Raw genomic sequence first — 18,975 nt, forward strand, 5'->3', positions numbered from 1 at the left:
GGAAGTTTGAGATGGAGGTTTCTCTGGAGTGAAGGGTACAGAAGCCAGATTGGAGAGGGTCAAGAAGAAAATTGGAGGAGAGCCTTTCTACTTGTTTTGTTGTCTGTCTCCCCGTTTCTACACTGTGAACCTGTTGTTGGGTAGGGATTGCCTCTATCTGTTGCCGAATCTAACTTTCCAAGTGCTTAGTACAGTGCTCTATACATAGCGCTCAATAAATATGACTGAATCAAAGAAGAGGAATTTAAGACAGCAGGTGTAGACAACCCTCTCCAGGAGTTTGGAGAGGAATGGTAGGAAAGAGATGGGGTGATACCTGGAGGGAGCTGTGAGGTTAAGGAAGGGTTTTTTTTTTTTAAGATAGCAGAGACAAGTGCTGTTTGAAAGCAGTAGGGAAGAAGTCATTGGAGAGTGAATAGTTGAAGATGGCTGTTAGGGAGGGAAGAAGGAAGGGGTCAAGCGTTTTGAAAGGTGTGATGGAATGGGGTCGGATGCACAATTGGAGGGGGTAAATTTTGAGAAGAGCTGTGGGTTAGTGGTACGAGATTGATTAAGGGATAGGGGAACTTGTGAGTTGAATTCAGTAAAGGGGGTGTGTTTAGAGGGTCAATTTGGTTAAGGGAAGGTAGTTGGGGTATGGAGGCTTAGTGGGGCATGATGAATTGAGAAACTTGGATAGGTTAAAAAAATTGGAGGCTTCTGTGGGAGAAGAGTACAGATTTATGGGGAGGAGGTATATGGGACAAAAGGCAAGTGAGGAGGGTGTGGTTAGAGGGATGCAGGGGCTAGAGAGGAGGAGATAGAGTGTGTCTCCAAGTTGGTGAGTGGGTCAGGGGTGGATCAGGAGGTCAGTGATGTTGAGGAATGATAGAAAGTGGGCGGCAGAGGGGCCATCAGGAACATTTATGTCAATGTTGAAGTCCCCAAGGATAAATGTAGGCATGGAGAAAGAGAAAAGGTACATTAGAAAAGGGTCAAAATGCTTAAATGTTAGAGGTGGGACCTGAGGGATGGTAGATAACTGTTACTGGAATCTGGAGTGATAGAGGTGGATAATATGGGCTTCGAAGTAAGGGGAGGAGGGATAGGAAAGGTAAAATGATGTGAAAGAGGCATTGGGGCACCAGAAAGAAACCAAAACCTTCTTCTTTCCCAGTGAATCTGGGGGAGTGGGAGAAGATGAGACCCCCTCTGGAGAAGGCAACAAGGGAGACCATGTCAGTTGTGGGGAGTTAAGTTTCATTGATGGTGAGAAGAAGGAGTGACTGGCTCAGGAACAGGTCAAGGATGAAGGGAAGCTTTCCCACAGTGGAGTGGCGGTTCCAAAGGCTGCACTTGGTTGAAGGTTTGGGGGGAGCTAAGGGAGAGGGGATGATGCGAGGGGTGGACAGGGGTTGGAAGGGAATGAGTTGATGGGGGCAGGTGCAGGAGGAGGGTCACGAGGGGTGGCGTTTGGACAGGATGACAGGAATGAGGTGGGAATGGCACAAGAGGTGGGGAGGGGTTCGGTGATGCAGGGGGAGAGGGAGGTGTGGTGGGAGTTGAGCACCAGGATGGACTGACTGGAGGGGAGATTGAAGGCTCATAGTGGGGTCAGTGAAGTTTAAGCCTTGTAGTTGAGGTAAAGGACAGCAATAACTACTTTAGCTGGTGATACCCTGAGGAGGTGGTTAAATCGTCCTTGGGTCCTTGAGGGTGAAGAGGTCAGTGTTTGGGAGAACCCAGAGGAGATGGTTGAATTGTCCATAGACCCTTAAGAGTGAAGAAGCCAGTGATTAGGAGAAAACAGTCAGGGTTTATGTGATATAAGGGAAAGCAGGGGCTGGGTGGGTGTGAAGGCAGGCAGCCGTTGATATGTAAAGATGTATAATTCGGGGCTTTTGTCACCTGGGGGTTAGGCAGCCGCGCCCTGATCTGTGTTTTCCCCTGAGGAAACAGGCCCAACTGCAGGGAAAAGGGGGAAGATGAAGAAATAACTGCTTCTCGGGCACAGTAGACGGGGAATGAAATGTCAGTGTCTTGGCAGGCGGGCGGATGGTAGGCAGTGGTTTCAATGGTTGGTGACCTGGTCAAGCTGAGGCCTCCCGGTAGAGAGATCTCAGTGTCCTCGGGGAGGTCTCTGTCCCGGGCAATGGACTTGCCGGTTTGTGGCCACTCAGTGGAGAGATCTCAGTGTCCTGTGTGACCTTGGGCAAGTCACAACTTCTCTGTGCCTCAACTGCAAAATGAGAATTTAAAACCTGTTCTCCCTTAATAATAAAAATAATGATGAGGGTATTTGTTACGCACTTACTCTGTGCCAAGCAGTGTTCTAAATGCCAGGGTAGATGCAAGGTAATCAGTCTATCCCACGTGGGGCTCATAGTCTTAATCTCCATTTTACAGATGAGGTAACTAACTGAGTCACAGAGAAGTTAACTGACTTGCCCAAAGTCACACAGCTCACAAGTGGCGGAGCCAGGATTAGAACCCACCACCTCTGACTCCCAAACCATGCTCCCTTCCACTTAGACTTTGAGCTCCATAATAATTGTGATATATGCTAAGACCTTACTATGTGTCAAGCACTCTTTTAAGTTTTGGGCAAGATACAAGATAATCAGGATGGACATGGACCGTGTTCCATACAGGGCTTACAATTTAAGTAGGAGGGAGAATGCATGGTACATCCTCATTTTACAGATGAGGTACCTGAGGTATGGAGAAGCTAATGATTTGTCCAAGGTCACCTAGCAGGCATATGGCAGAGTGAGATTAGAACCCAGCTCTTCTAACACTCAGGGCCATGCTCTTTCCAATAGGCAACACTGCACCTAAAGCCCATGTGGGACAGAGGCTGTATTTGACCTGATTAACTTGTATCTACCTCAGTGCAGTCATAGACACATAGTAAGTGCTTAATGAATATCATTAAAAAAAGGAAATAGCCCATGTCAGATTGTATTAAATGATTGGCAGATGATTCAAATGATCCTGTCTGCAGGAACCAATCAGAGGATGTGCCTCATTAATGGTTGCAAATCAATCCCTTCAAATGGGTGGAGGGAGACCAGATAGGGGCTCTCAGACACATCCATAACTGATCAAACACAATTTAGGAAGATAATACCCTGTTTCTCAACAAAGACCTGGGCCTACTATTCATCCATCTAGTGGGATAGTTTCACTAGCTTCTCCTATGAGCCAAACCACATCAAATGGCAGAACCAGATAACTAACAAGGAGGTCTGGGAATGCAGTTAGTTCATCAGCATTGAAACAATGCTCACAGCGATTCAGTTCCACAGGTGGGATATGTGAGGAGATCAGCATTGAAACAATGCTCCCAGCGACTCAGTTCCACAGGTGGGATATGTGAGGAGAACCCGTGATAGCAGGGTACTCAAACAGCTGCTGTATGGGGAACTGAAAGAGGATAACAGGCAAGCCAGGAGAGCAGAATCAGTGATTTGAAGACACAGTGAAATGCAGCCTTAAATAATGAGAAATGGAAGTGAATTTTGAGGAGAGAAAATGAGCAAAACAACTAGCCTGGGATGGACGGGCATAGCCTTTTTTATCCACATCCACATTGACGAAGCCCTTCATTCCCCTAATCGCTTTCCCTTCTGCTTTGCCTAAGCACTTGGATCTGTACCCCTTAAGAACTTAATATTCACCCAACCCCCAACCCCAAACAGCCAATCCATCAGAGGTATTTATTGAACCCTTGCTGTGTATTGGGAGAATATAAAACAACAGAGATAGAAGACACACTCCCTGTCCACGAGGAGCTTATACTCTGGAGGGGATTTTACAGTCTAGAGTATTTATACACATATCAGTGGTATTTATTGAGTGCTTACTCTGTGCAGAGCACTGTACTATACATTTTGGAGAGTAGAATACAACAGAGTTGTTAGACATGTTCTCTGACCATGGCAAAGTGGTTAGAGCAAGGTCATGGGTTCTAATCCTGACTTCTCCACTTGTCTACTGTGTGACCTTGGGTAAATCACTTCTCTGGGCCTCAGTTACCCCATCTGTAAAATGAGGATTGAGACTGTGAGTCCCACATGGGACAGGGACTGTGTCCAACCTGATCTGCTTGTATCCACCTCAGTGCTTTGTACAGTGCTTGGCACATAGTAAAGCGCTTAACAAATTCCATTATTTTCATTATTATTATTACTCTCTTATCTCCCATCTGTAATTTATTTTAATGTCTGTTTTCCCCTCTAGACTGTTAACTTCCCGAGGGCATGTCTACCATCTCTTTTGTATTGCACCTTCCCAAGCGCTTAGTATGATCCATACAGAGAAAATACCATTGATTGATGGATTGACTGATTACCCAGAAGACTTTACCATCACTGGTGTTATCATCAAAAGCAAAGGACACACACACATATATATATATATATATGTCTATCTTTCTGTCAGTAATAATAAGAATAATGATGATGGCATTTGTTAAGTGTTTACTATGTGCTGAGCACTGTTCTAAGCACTGGGGTAGATACAAGGTAATCAGGGTGACCCACGTGGGACTCAGTCTTAATTCCCATTTTAAAGATGAAGTAACTGAAGCACAGAGAAGTCAAGTGACTTGCCAAAAATGGCACAGCTGATCAGTGGCTGAGTGGGATTGGAACCCATGACCTCTGACTCCCAAGCCCATGCTCTTTCCACTATGCCATGCTGCTTCTCTCTATTTAGATAAATGTATAAAATAACAGATGTATCTGCTTATAGACTCTGTATTCTTATATCTGAAAGGCAATCCAAAATGTTGGCTTGGTTTTTCCATTTCAGGGGTATGTGAGCATGTTCTTATGATGATAACTGCTTTAAAACAGCTGATTAACTTGTATCTACCCCAGCGAAATTGAGCTTTATTTGCATATAGGTCAATTTCATCTCACTGAAACAAATTTGCATGTTGAAAAAGTCAGTCCTTACTATTATCAATTTGATGAAGGGGAGCTCAAGAAGCCACATTTGGAAGAATAGGAATTAAAGGAGTAGGTAGCTGGCAAAGTTATTCTTTGGATTGTTTTCCCTTTGTCCTCTTTATAATCTTGCTCATTACCCTGGACAAGTTTTTTAATCTCTTCTAACAGGCAAAAAATAAAGAATGTCTAAAATGATTCACTGTAAATAATAAATGGTGGTATTTGTTAAGCGCTTACTATGTGCAAAGCACTGTTCTAAGCGCTGGAGGATACAAGGTGATCAGGTTGTCTCACGTGGAGCTCACAGTTTTCATTCCCATTTTACAGATGAGGTAACTGAGGCCCAGAGAAGTGAAGTGACTTGCCCAAAGTCACACAGCTGGTAAGAGGCGGAACTGGAATTAGAACCCATGACCTCTGACTCCTAAGCTCGGGCTCGTTCCACTGAGCCATGCTGCTTCTCAATAATGTTGGTATTTATTAAGTGCTTACTGCTGGGGTAGATACAGGGTAATCAGGTTGTCCCATGTGAGGCTCACAATCTTCATCCCCATTTTACAGATGAGGTAACTGAGTCACAGAGAAGTGAAATGACCTGCCCATAGTCACAGAGCTGACAAGTGGCAGAGCCAGGATTCGAAGCTATGACCTCTGACTCCCAAGCCCAGGCTCTTTCCACTGAGCCTTGTTGCTCATATTGATTACATTATTATCTGTACAAGTGACTGTAATCTCTCAGAAAAATAATTTTCTGCTGAGGCAGAATACTTCTCATTAAAGGAGAGTGAGGGGTCTAAAATTAAGGAAGTAAGACATCATTGCTGTAACTTTAAACAACTCAAACTTCCTGGAAACAGACTGTGTACAGCAATTTTGAGAAGTAGGTAAACCGAATCTAACATCACTATCCAGCGGTGTATGTAGCGAACAAGTGGCTTGAATTTAGGCGTCAGAGGAAATTGCCGTTTCACTGATAAACCCACACTGCAGCGTATGTGCCTAGTTATTTTACTTTTGATTCGTTTTTGCCAAGAAATATCTTTACAGAGAGATAACAATTATTTTGCTTTACAGAGGGACGTATGCTGTTTCATAAGGATTCCCTCGGTTTCCAGATATAACCATGGTTTTGTGGCTTAAACTCTTGGCATTTGGCCTTGTCCTGCTGGACCTTGATGTCTTCGTCACAGGTATGTGACTGTAAATTTATTCCATTGAAAGCTTTTCTTTTTACAAGAATGAACAGTCTTGGATCAGGAACCCACCCAGGGCTGTGAATATTGGAACAGTGGAAGGCCAGCTTAAATATATAGCTGCAGATCAAAAAAAAAAAAAGATGCTTGTTTGATAATAGAGTCATATACTTCTATTTGAGCTGCACCCAACATTTTTGAAAAATCACAAATATTCAGCTTCTGGATCTGGTTTAATTTTGTTTGAGAAATGAGAAGTCAAATTGTCAGACAAGGGATCAAATAACATCATGGGACAATTCAAGATCCCTGGAATGTTTTTTTTTCCCCTTAAGGTTGCAAGAATTTTTTGTAAAATACCACAGACATGGCATGAAACATCTTCGGAGGCGCGTCTCCCACTCCCTGTTTTTGGACCATGACTAGTTTTCCTTCAGTTTTTATTTAAGATATTTTAAAGAGCAACAGCATACAAGTGGTCGTTCTAGCGATAGTGCTACATTTCATCTATTTTACAGTATTTTCAAGTGTTTTAGGAGACAGATAAATTTTCACTGAACTCCTCCATTGGTGTTTCCTTAGGACACTGCCTTGGCTGGGTGTAGATATCGTAGATATTGAAATGATGAAAAATTGGGCAGCGATAAGATGATAAGAAAATGCAATTTTCTTTAGTAACATGAAACATATTGTGTTTCTAAATTAAATCTAGCTAGATTATGTGTCTGAGTTTGAGACTTGCAAAAGTGTTGTCTATTATATGGAATGGGGTTGACAAACCGTCTTGATCCTCACAGTGTATTTGACAAAGCTATTTCTGCTCAGTGACATTTTGCGGAACTGCTGGAAACAAGTAATTTTTTAAAAGTAAATAAGTTTATTTTAAGACTGTGAGCCCCATGTGGGACATGGACTGTGTCCAACCTGATTACTTTGCATCTACCTCAGTGCCTAGTTCAGTACCTGGCACAAAGTGAGTGCTGAACAAATACCATAAAAAAAAACAATTTTTTTTCCCGTATTTTTTGAAGTCAGCTGCTCCCACCATGTTCATTGTCACTGTATATTTTGTCTAACAGTGAAAACTGCAATGGAGCTTTCCCTCCCAAAAGAGATTCATTTTCCCTCCATGAATGTAAGCAGTCTCTTTCTGTTCAAAATGTCCCTCATAGGTGGCTACTAAAACTGAGAGTTCTTAGTGGATAACTAACCAGAGTAAATCGGTAAACAGGAGTTAATTCTGAAGTATATTGTACTCTCCCAAGAATTTAGTACAGTGGTTTGCACACAGTAAGTACTCAATAATAATAATAATGATGGCATTTGTTAAGAGCTTACTATATGCAAAGCACTGTTCTGAATAAATAACTTGGCATGATTAATTGATTGATTAAAGTGGCTTCAAAGCCATTTTAATCTTTTAATCATGTTGATTTTCCCTAAACATTTACATGAAATACTTTCATTTTTGCGTAAATGCCGAGAACAGCTTGGCTAGGCTAAATGCATGCCCTTTTCTGTAGTCTTTCTGTTCTAATTTGGCCTTTTATTATGTACGTAAAATTCAGGACTTTTTCCTTTTGTCTGAAAAGGCAGGTTTTTGGTTTGGTAACTGGCCAGTTTTATGTTTTAACATATAATTCATTTATTTTAATTTTAATAATATGGAAATTGAGTTATGAAAAAGTAAAGTTTCAATATTTTAATGTTGTACCCGAGGGAACTCTTACTCTTTGTGTCTGAGAGAAAGTCATTCATTCAATCGTATTTATTGATAATGATGGTATTTGTTAAGTGCTTACTATGTGCCGAGCGCTGTTCTAAGTGCTGGAGCATTGTTCTAAGCGCTGGGCACTGTTCTAAGCGCTGGATTTATTGAGCGCTTACTGTGTGCAAAGCACTGTACTAAGCACTTGGGAGAGTACAATTTAATTACCAGCCCACAACAAGCTTAAAGTCTTACCAGGTTTTAAAAGGGAATTCATTTTGTCTATATCAATAGGCTAAAGAGATGGGATAATACATTTTAGAAGCATAAAAGATAAATGCTTCACAATCTAGGTGTTTTGGGCCCTAGAAGGTGAGGGGCATAAGAACCTCTTCCAAAAATTGGCAATAATGATAGTTGGTGGAACACAGGAAAGTAAGACTCCAGAGTGGCCTATTTTCTCATTATTCAGGTTTTGTCTCTGTAGTAAGTTGGAAGGTGTTATAGTCTTCCTATACACCTCTATAATAGGAGGTCATTTGTTTGTGGAGAGTGGATGAGAGGGAGAGTCCTCGGGTATGTAAAGAAATAAGACTGAGGCGTTAAAGTTGGTGAATGGTTTTGGGATTCCTTATGTGCTCGGAGAAGATGGGATGCCGTCAGCTTAGATTTTTTAGTTCCCCCAATGGAAAATAATAATAAAAATGATAATAATTATTATAGTATTTGTTAAGCGCTTTCGATGCGTCAAACACTGCTGTAAACGCTGGGGTAGATATAATAGAAACAGGTTGGATACAGTCTCTGTCCCACATGGGGTTTACAGACTTAATCCCCATTTTCCAGAAAGGGTAACTGAGGCTCAGGGAAGTGAAGTGACTTGCCCAAGGTCACACAGCAGACAAGTGTCACCGTCCCTCGGTCTCGCCTATCCCGCCGTCGACCCCTGGGTCACGTCCTCCCGCGGTCCTGGAACGCCCTCCCTCCTCACCTCCGCCAAACTGATTCTCTTTCCCTCTTCAAAACCCTACTTAAAACTCACCTCCTCCAAGAGGCCTTCCCAGACTGAGCTCCTCTTCTCCCTCTACTCCCTCTGCCATCCCCCCTTTACCTCTCCGCAGCTAAACCCTCTTTTTCCCCTTTTCCCTCTGCTCCTCCACCTCTCCCTTCCCATCCCCACAGCACTCTACTCGTCCGCTCAACTGTATATATTTTCGTTACCCTATTTATTTTGTTAATGAATTGTACATTGCCTTGATTCTATTTAGCTGCCATTGTTTTGACGAGATGTTCTTCCCCTTGACTCTATTTATTGCCATTGTTCTTGTCTGTCCGTCTCCCCCGATTAGACTGTAAGCCCGTCAAACGGCAGGGACTGTCTCTATCTGTTGCCGACTTGTTCATCCCAAGCGCTTAGTACAGTGCTCTGCACATAGTAAGCGCTCAATAAATACTATTGAATGAATGAATGAATAAGTGGCAGAGTCGGGATTAGAACCCAGGTCCTTCTGACTCCCAGGCCCGTGCTCTATCCATTAAGCCACACTGCTTCTCACCCTGCAGAGGTTGTACGATGATCTCCTGGAATTGGATAGTCATCCAGAATCTGTCCTTCCGCAGCTTTGAGGCTCTGAAACAGGTAGTTCATTATTTTTCACTTTAGTTTTGCTTTCCTATTTTTGTCTCTGAATTACGGGAAGTCCAGGACAGGACTTATAGCTACTGGTGGAGTTATGGCTTTGATTAGAGCCCTTCAAGAGTTTGTCTGAGAGAGAAGGAAGAGATCTGAAGTCACTGAGGCTAGTTTCTCTCTCTGCTATCCTCAGTAACAGAATCACCATTCCAGGAGGGCCTATAGTGCTTTCACAGCCAAACAAGTTTTGTTCAGCGGGTCATCGTGGATGCTAGTCCTAAAGGAAAATATTTGTAATGGAAGATAACACTCACACATGTGTGCATGCATGCAAATGTATGTTTCTGTGTGTGCGTGTCTGTGTGCATATGCAGCACATGCTGTAGACAGCTCCATTAGTCCTCAGGGCTTGTCACCGCAGATAGTGAAGTTCATTTATAAATGTCAGTGTGGATCGAAAAGGTCAATACAATGCTCCTTGTCCCACCCACACCGGGCGTACACAGGCCATCTTGTATGTGAATGCTTTGTCTCATAGTCATCTAGAAGTTTTTCCCCAAAGAGTAGCCCTTCTTGCTTGAATGCAACGTTCCCAGGGGTCTGTCTGCCACAGTTATCTTCTGGTTTTCAGCTAGGATGTAGCATTTTCTACAGCTTTGTTTTGCTGTGTCCATAAAAACTTCCTCCCCCTTCCTGGCTTTCGTTTCCTAGTTTCATCTCATCTCCTAGCAGCTGTAGCAGCTGGAAATTACATGTTCCAGCCAGCCAAACTGGGTTGAGGTGGGCATGACTTCAGTACTAGAAGATTGCACTTTCACTTCTCAGAGATCTTCCCAAAACTAGAGTCTTCCTTGGCTTCTACAGAAACACTCTGGACGAAGCAGCGTGGCTCTGTGGAAAGAGTGTGGGCTTTGGAGTCAGAGGTCATGGGTTTGAATTCTGGATCTGCCACTTGTCAGCTGTGTGACTGGGCAAGTCACTTAACTTCTCTGTGCCTCAGTTACCTCATCTGTAAAATGGGGATTAAGATTGTGAGCCCCACGTGGGACAACCTGATTCCCCTGTGTCTACACCAGCGCTTAGAAGAGTGCTCTGCACAGAGTAAGCGCTTAACAAATACCAACATTATTATGTCACTCCCCTCCTCAAAAACCTCCAGTGATTGCCTATCAATCTTCGTGTGAAGCATAAACTCCTCACTCTTGGCTTCACAGCTCTCCATCACCTTGCCCCCTCCTGCCTCTCCTCCTTTCTCTCCTTCTACAGCCCACCCCATACACTCCGCTCCTCTGCCGCTCACCTCCTCACGGTGCCTTGTTTTCTCCTGTCCCGTTGTCAACCCCTGGCCCACGTCCTACCGCTGACCTAGAATGCCCTCCTTCCTCACATCTGCCAAACTCTTTCCCCCTCTTCAAAGTCCTCCTGAAGCTCACCTCCTCCAGGAGGCCTTCCCAGACTGAGCCCTCCCTTTCTCTCTGCCCCTACTCCCTCCCTCTGCTCTACCCCCTTCCCCTCCCCACAGCATTTGTGTATGTTTGTATATATTATATATTACTCTATTTTATTTTATAAAGATGTGTATATATTATTCCATTTATGTATTTTGATGGTATTGATGCCTGACTACTTGTTTTGTTCTGCTGTCTCCCCCTTTTAGACTGTGAGCCCATTGTTGGGCACAGATTGTCTCTGCTGCTGGTTTGTACATTCCAAGCGCTTAATACAGTGCTCTGCACACAGTAAGCGCTCAATAAATATGGTTGAATGAATGAATACTGGGCTTGTCTGTATTCAGTCCCTGCTTCTTGGGACATGAATAGGGAATGTTCCAATATTCAGGGACTGATGGAGGAAAAGGATGTGGAGTGGGAAAGAAGGTCTGTACTGAGATAATAATAATAATAATGATGGCATTTGTTAAGCATTTACTATGTGCAAAGCACTGTTCTAAGCACTGGGGTAGATACAAGATAATCAGATCAAACACAGTCCCTGTCCCACATGGGGAACACCCCACATGGGGTAGGTACTGGGGGGGAGAAGCAGCGTGGCTCACTGGAAAGAGCACGGGCTTTGGAGTCAGAGGTCATGGGTTCGAACCCCGGCTCTGCCACTTGCCAGCTGTGTGACTTTGGGCAAGTCACTTAACTTCTCGGTGCCTCAGTTCCCTCATCTGTAAAATGGGGATTAAGACTGTGAGCCCCACGTGGGACAACCTGATTCCCCTATGTCTACCCCAGCGCTTAGAACAGTGCTCGGCACATAGTAAGCGCTTAACAAATACCAACATTATTATTATTATTATTACAAGATAATCAGGGTGTCCCACGTAGGGCTCACAGGCTTCATCCTCATTTTACAGATGAGGGAACTGAGGTCCAGAGAAGTTGAACGACTTGCCCAAAGTCACACAGCTGACAAGTGGCAAAAGTGGGATTAGAACCCATGACCTCTGACTCCCAAGCCCGGGCTCTTTCCACCTCAGAAGGGCAAAGAGTTAAAGCATTTCCAGAATTCCTTGAGTTTTTTTAATCCTTTCTGATATGCTCCCTAATTTCCATTATCCCCTCCCTGCTTTTGGCTTGTTCACTTGTCCCCAGTAAAGGCTTCTACTTTTTACAATCCCTAGGTTTTAAAGTTACTCCCTATGCAGAATAATAATAATAATAATGGTATTTTTAAGTGCTTACTATGTGCCGAGCACTGTACTAAGCACTGGGGTAGATACAAGATAATCAGATCAAACACAGTCCCTGTCCCACATGGGGATCACGGTCCATAGAAGAGGGAGAACATTCCATTTTACAGATGAGGAAGGTGAAGTCTAGAGAAGTTAACTGACTTGCCCAAAGTCACACAGCAGGCAAGAGGTGGAGTGGGGATTAGAACCCAGGGCTTCTGACACCCAGGGCTGTGCTCTTTGTGCTACACATGCTGTTTTACACAGTTCTTCCGTGACAAGATATTCCTACTAACGGCACTAGTTGGAGTATTTTTATTGAGATAATGCAGTGTTTCCATTCCCTGGTAGTAAGCTGTCTCCTCTGCCTAGGGAAAAGTTTCACTCTTCGGCTGCAGAAGGGCAGTCTCATTGTTGCTTCAGCCATAAGTAACTAATACCTGATGGAAGAGTCATAAATCGTAGGTGTGCATTTTCTGTGAATAATTTCTGAGATATTATAAGTGTCTTTGAGAAATTTATGACAGTCCTCAACTGAAGGAACTAAAGCAGCACAAAATCATCTTGTGCACTGACCAATAACACTTCTTTAATCACACTTGAGGCTCCTCTGAAAATTGCAGAAAGCCCTGACAATGATAAAAGCTATAAAAAAGATGTTGTGGCACTCAGCTAAAAAGACACTTTTGAACATTTGTGCACTTGCAAATAGGCAGCGTTCACTGGGGTTTTGAGAACTGCTGAGCTGTTGATCTATTGCTTTGATTACATTTCCCCCATTTGCCAGTAAAGCTGGCTTTAGACCCTGTTTTTTAAGGGTAGACCTGCGCTCCATTTTATTCCTGTTTACGTGGTGGGTAGTGTTGTGTAGCTGCAGTACCAATTCCTTTGCTCTTTTGCTTCTCTTCTAGCAGTTATAAGAGTTTTGATCCTCTCTCGGGGCATACTTGATCAGCAGGCTTATTTTCATTTACTTTTTTAATGGTATTGGTTAACTGCTTATTATGTGTCAAGTACTGTTCTAGGTGCTGGGTTAGGTACAAATTGATTAGGTCTGGAACAGTCCCTGTCCCGTGTGGAGCTCAGGGTCTCAATAGGAAAGAAAAATAGGCATTTAATCCCTATTCTGCAGATGAGGAAACTGGAGCATACAGAAGTTAAGTGAGTTGCCCTAGGTCACACAGCAAGTATTTGGCAGAGCTGGGATCAGAATTCAGGTTCTCTGACTCCCAGGCCCTAGCTCTTTCCACTAGGCGAGCCTGCTTGATTTCTATTTTCTGGCTGTGATCTATAATGCTTAACACCCTCTATTCTGCATACATAATTTGAGCCCGAATTGATGAAGCTACCATTTTCAGATTTTCCATATAAGTGTGGTTTTTCATTTTTGCTTGAAAAAATGTTGAGTGTTGCACAAATGCAGAGTACTGCTCTATCTCCAACTATTCCACCTTTGTTATGCTCTCTCCGGCTTCGAGGTGCATAAGGAAAGAGGACCAGTAGATTTGGAAGTTCTGTCAATAGAAAATCTAGGTAAAATAAAGCAATCAAGTTGTGGTATTGGTAGTTATTGAGAACCAATTTGCTGCTATGTACTGTGCTAAGAAATTGGAAAAGTAAAATCACTGAATCAAACAATTAGTCATATTTATTGAGTGATTACTATGTGTGGAGTATTGAACTAAGCATTTGGGAGAGTATAGTATAACAGAATTAGTAGTCACATTCCCTATTCACAAGGACTAGCAATCTAATGGGGAATTAGATTTAGAGAAGCAGTACCTAGGGGATAAAACCTGGACCCGGGAGTCGGAGAGCCTTGGTTCTAATCCCAGCTCTGCCACTTGCCTGCTGGGTGACCTTGGGCAAGTCACTTAACTCTCTGTGGCTCAGTTTCCTCAACTGCAAAATGAGGATTCAATACCTGTTCTCACTCCTAGTTAGACTGTGAGCCTCCTGTGGGACAGGGATTGTAACTGGCCCAGTTAATTTCTATCGACCCCGGCTCTTAGAACAGTGCTTGACACATAGTAAGTGCTTAACAAATACCTTAAAAAATAACTATTTGTAACTAGAATAATCCAAATAAAAAATGAAATCTACTCTTGAAGGAACATATATATATATATATGAACACTTGCTAAGACGAGGTGTAAATAAATGTGTACTAATTTCTTGTAGTGAGCCAATCAATCCTACTTATTGAGCGCTTACTGAGTGAAGAGTACTAAGCACTTGGGAGACTGCAGTATAACAATATAACAGACACATTCCCTGCCCACAATGAACTTACAGTCTAGAGGGAATCAATTAATCAATCAATTGTATTTATTGAGTGCTTATTGAGTGAAGAGCACTGTACTAAATGCTTGGGAGAGAACAGTATAACAGGGTCCCCTGGGTTACGGTGACTGCTCAGCACCCAGGGAGCGGTAACTTACACTTTGTTACCCGTAGGTGGGTGTGAAGACAAGGCAGCGAAGAGAAGTTGTGGGGGTGGGGGAAGGCTGAGGGAGGCAGAGTTTCCTTCATTTTCTAAGTGGAAAATTAATGTTTAAAGAATTGTCCCCATCCCCCGACTTCATCACCAGCTCCTTGGATGACTGTTCGGATTCTGGATGCACTCATCACTAAATCAAACAGTGGCATTTATTGAGGGATTATTGGGTTTAAGCACTGTACTAAGCACTTGGCAGAGTACAATAGACTTTGTAGCCATGATCTCTGCCTTTGAGGAGTTCAGGGAGTTTTCAGTCTCTGTGCCATGAAAAGTAGCGTGGCTTAGTGAGAAGAACTATGGCCTAGTGAAAAGAGTATGGGCCTAGGAGTCAGAGGACCTGGGTTGTAAATCTGACTCTGCCATTTAATAATAATGATAATAGTATTTGTTAAGCGCCTACTATCTGCCAAGCACTGTTGTAAGCGCTGGAGGAGATACAAGGTTATCAGGTTGTCCCATGTGGGGCTCACAGTCTTAACCCCCATTTTACAGATGAGGTAACTGAGTAACAGAGAAGTCAAGTGACTTGCCCAAGGTCACACAGCTGACAAGTGGCAGAGCTGGGATTAGAACCCATGACCTCTGACTTCCAAGCCCGTGCTCAATTCACTGAGCCACGCAGCCTCTCGCTTGCTGTATGACCCTGGGCAAGTCACTTAACTTCTCTGTGCCTCAGTTACCTCATCTATAAAATGGGGATTAGGACTGTAAACCCTATTTGGAACAGGGACTGGGTCTAACCCCCTTATCTTGTATCTACCCTAGAGGTTAGTACAGTGCCTGGCACATAGTAAATACCTAACAAATATCCCGATTATTATTATCATTCAATTATAAGCGTCATTGGTATCTTCAACAACCCTCAAGCAGGTGACTTATCCCCACCAGAAGCAGTGTGGCCTGGAGGAAGAAGCACCAGCCTGGGAGTCGGAGGAGCTGGGTTCTAATCCCACCTCTGCCACTTGTCTGCTTCATTCATCCAATAGTATTTATTGAGTGCGTACTATGTGCAGAGCACTGTACTAAACGCTTGTAATGTGCAATTCGGCAACAGATAGAGACAACCCCTGCCCATTGACGGGCTTACAGTCTAATCGGGGGAGACAGACAGACAAAAAACAAGTCAACTTAATCACGATAAATAGAATCAAAGGGATGTACACCTCATTAACAAAATAAATAGGGTAATAAAAATATATACAAATGCTTTATAACCTTGGGCAAGTCACTGAATTGTTCTGTGCTTCAGTTTCCTTATCAGTTAAATGGTGATTAAATCCTCCTCCCTTCTACTTAGATCTGAGCCACATGTGGGATAGGGACCATGTTTAGTATGACTATCTTGGAGGTGTCCCAGCTCTTAGTAGAGTTCATGGCACAGGGTAAGCACTTAGGTACCATTCAACAAAACAGAATAAAAACATCTCTCCTTTTTTCAGTGCTGGTGATTCTATTGCCTTCTTTCAAAATAAAGTAGGTCAGTGAAGGAATTCCTATGGCTGCTCTTTTATTTCCCTGACTCTCCCTGTGGTGTGCACACATTTTCTTTACACTGTTTTATTTTTATTTTTAATGGTACTTGTTAATCACTTATTGGGTGCCAAGCATTATTCTAAGTGCTGGGGTAGATACAAGGTAATCAGGTAATCCAACGGTCCATGACCCACATAGGACTCACAGTCATCCAGAAGTTAGTACAGTCCCTGGCACGTAATGTGAGCTTAACAAATGCCAAAATTATTATAATTATTAATATTTTACAGATGAGGGGACTGAGCCACAGATTATCCTGCTGATGCTCCTTAGTTCCAACTCTTTTTTCCGCAGTCATCATCAACCACTACTAATTAGGTTTTCATCTGTGCATAATGGATTGCAAGCTCCTTAAGGAGAGGGAACATGTCTACTAATTCCACTGTACCTTTCCAAGCACCAGTGCTTTGTGTAGGGTAGTTGCTCAATAAATACTCCTGATTGACTGACACCATGTCGGGCTTTGTACATACAAGTGTAGATGGAGCTGTCACTTGTGTTTTATGCTTTTTTATGGTTTTTGTTAAGCACTTACTATGTGCCAGGCACTGTACTAAGCACTGGGTAGATATGAGATAATTGGGTTGGGCACAGTTCCTACCCCACAAAGGGCTACCAGTCTAAATCCGCATTTTACAGATGAGGTAACTGAGGCACAGACAAGTTAAGCGACTTGCCCAAGGTCACACAGCAGACAAGTGGCAGAGCTGGAATTATTTATTCATGCATTCCATTGACTCAGTCATATTTATTGAATGCTTACCGTGTGGAGAACACTGTGCTAAGCACTTGGAAAGTACAGTTCACCAGTAAAGAGAGACATTCCCTGCCCACACTGGGCTTACAGTCTAGAAGGGGGGAGACAGACATTGAAACAAGGAAACAGTCTTCGATATGAATAAATAGAATTATATAGATCTATACACATCAAAACAAGTAAACAGGGATTAATATAAATAAATAGAATTATAGATATTCACGTATATACACAAGTGCTCTGGGGCGGGGAGGAGGGTAGACGAAAGGGAGCAAGTTGGGGCGATGGGGAGGGAAGGGGCACCTGAGAAAAAGGGGGGTTTAGTCTGGGAAGGCCTCTTGGAGGAAGTGATACTTCAGTAGGGCTTCGAAGGGAAGAAGTGTGGTTGTTTGGCAGATTTGAGGAGGGTCGGCGTTCCAAGCCAGAGGTAGGACATGGGCCAGGGGTCGACGGCGGGATGGGTGAAGGTTAGCACCAGAAGAGTGGAATGTGAGGGCTGGGATGGAGGAGGAGAAAAGGGAGGTCAGGTAAGAGCAGGCAAAGTGATGGAGAGCTTTGAAGCTAATAGGAGTTTTTGCTTGATAAGGAGGCAACCACTGGAGATTTTTGAGGAGGGGGATGACATTCCCAGAACGTTTCTGTAGGAAGATAATCCGGGCAGCTGAGTGAAGTATAGACTGAAGAGGGGAGAGACAGGAGGTTGGGAGGTCAGAAAGGAGGCTGATGCAGTAATCCAGTCGGGGTAGGATGAGTGATTGTACTAAAGCGGTAGCGGTTTGGATGGAGAGGAAAGGGCAGATCTTGGCAGTGTTGTGAAGGTGAGTCCGGCAAGCCCTGGTGACAGATTGGATATGTGGGGTGAATGAGAGAGCGGAGTCAAGGGTGACACCAAAATTGAGGGCTTGTGAGATGGGAAGGATGGTTGTGCCGTCCACAGCGATGGGAAAGTCAGGGAGAGGACAGGGTTTCGGGGGGAGGATAAGGAGTCCAGGTCCTTTGACTCCCATGCCCGTGCTCTTCGTTCAGAGCCTGAATGACTTCTTTCTGGGCATTAGGCTCTAGCCAAAAATCTGACACATCTCCTTTGGCTGTCATTGTCCTTCCTGATTACCTATCTCCTGATCACTGCAGAAGTGCTGAGGCTGGAGAAGGAGGGAGGAGGAAGTTGTGGGGAAGGCAGAGGTGATTTCCTTTTTGAGTCTCTCACTGAGTAGTTGACCTTGAACTTTTGGTCCTTTAAAAAAATGTTACTGATCACTTATTATGTCTGGAAAAGAAGGATGAATACAGCATGGCAGAGTGGTTAGGGCACAGGCCTGGGAGTCAGAAAGTCATGGGTTCTAATCCCTGCACTGCCATGAGTCTGCCATATGACCTTGGGCAAGTCATTTAACTTCTCTGGGCTTCAGTTACCTCATCTGTAAAATGGGGATTGAGACTGTAAGCCCCTCGTGGGACAAGGGACTGTGTCCAACCCGATTTTCTTGTATCCACTCCAGTACTTAGTGCAGTTCCTGGCACATAGTAAGTGTCCTAACAAAAAGCGTAATTATGATTTTCTAGCATCTCTCTGAAAACTTTTCTTCGTCCCTTCCCTAGGAAGCACCGCTATTCATGGCTGAAGTTTCTTACCCTCTTTTAATTCCGTTGTATTGTAATAATAATAATAATAGTTATTATTATTGTGTTACTTGTTAAGTGCTTACTCTGTGCCAAACACTGTTCTAAGCACTGCAGCAGATACAAGTTAGGTTGGACACATTCCCTGGCCCACATGGGGCTCACAGTCTCTATCCCCATTTTACAGTTGAAGTAACTGAGGCACAGAGAAGTTAAGTGACTTTCCAGAGATCACACAGCTGACAAGTGGTGGATCTGGGATTAACACCCTGGTCTCTCTGACTTCCAGGCCCTTGCTCCATCCATTAAGCTGTGCTGCTTCTCTGTGTACTCTCCTTGTATTCTCCCAAGCTCTTAGTATAGTGCTTTGCACATAGTAAGTGCTCAATAAATACCATTGATTGACTGATTGATTGG

At 43.5% G+C, this 18,975-nt stretch overlaps 1 protein-coding gene across 8 annotated transcripts in view; it reads left to right on the forward strand.

Annotated features, from left to right (window-relative positions):
• The first annotated feature begins 5,760 nt into the window (after nucleotides 1-5,760).
• Nucleotides 5,761-18,975, forward strand: part of PTPRC (protein tyrosine phosphatase receptor type C) — a 168,783-nt gene continuing 155,568 nt past the window's right edge. For 2 of the 8 annotated variants that reach the window (XM_029062917.2, XM_029062920.2), the window contains exons 1-2: nucleotides 5,762-5,925; nucleotides 6,009-6,124. In XM_029062917.2, coding sequence (XP_028918750.1) covers nucleotides 6,058-6,124 — 67 coding nt within the window. In that variant the 5' untranslated portion in view covers nucleotides 5,762-5,925; nucleotides 6,009-6,057. Of the gene's footprint in view, nucleotides 5,926-6,008; nucleotides 6,125-18,975 lie in introns of all 8 variants that reach the window. The other 6 variants (XM_029062924.2, XM_029062922.2, XM_029062918.2 and 3 more) reach the window with 5 other exon arrangements.

Source organism: Ornithorhynchus anatinus, chromosome 4 (assembly GCF_004115215.2).
Source record: "Ornithorhynchus anatinus isolate Pmale09 chromosome 4, mOrnAna1.pri.v4, whole genome shotgun sequence".
In the NCBI taxonomy this organism is placed as follows: domain Eukaryota; kingdom Metazoa; phylum Chordata; class Mammalia; order Monotremata; family Ornithorhynchidae; genus Ornithorhynchus; species Ornithorhynchus anatinus.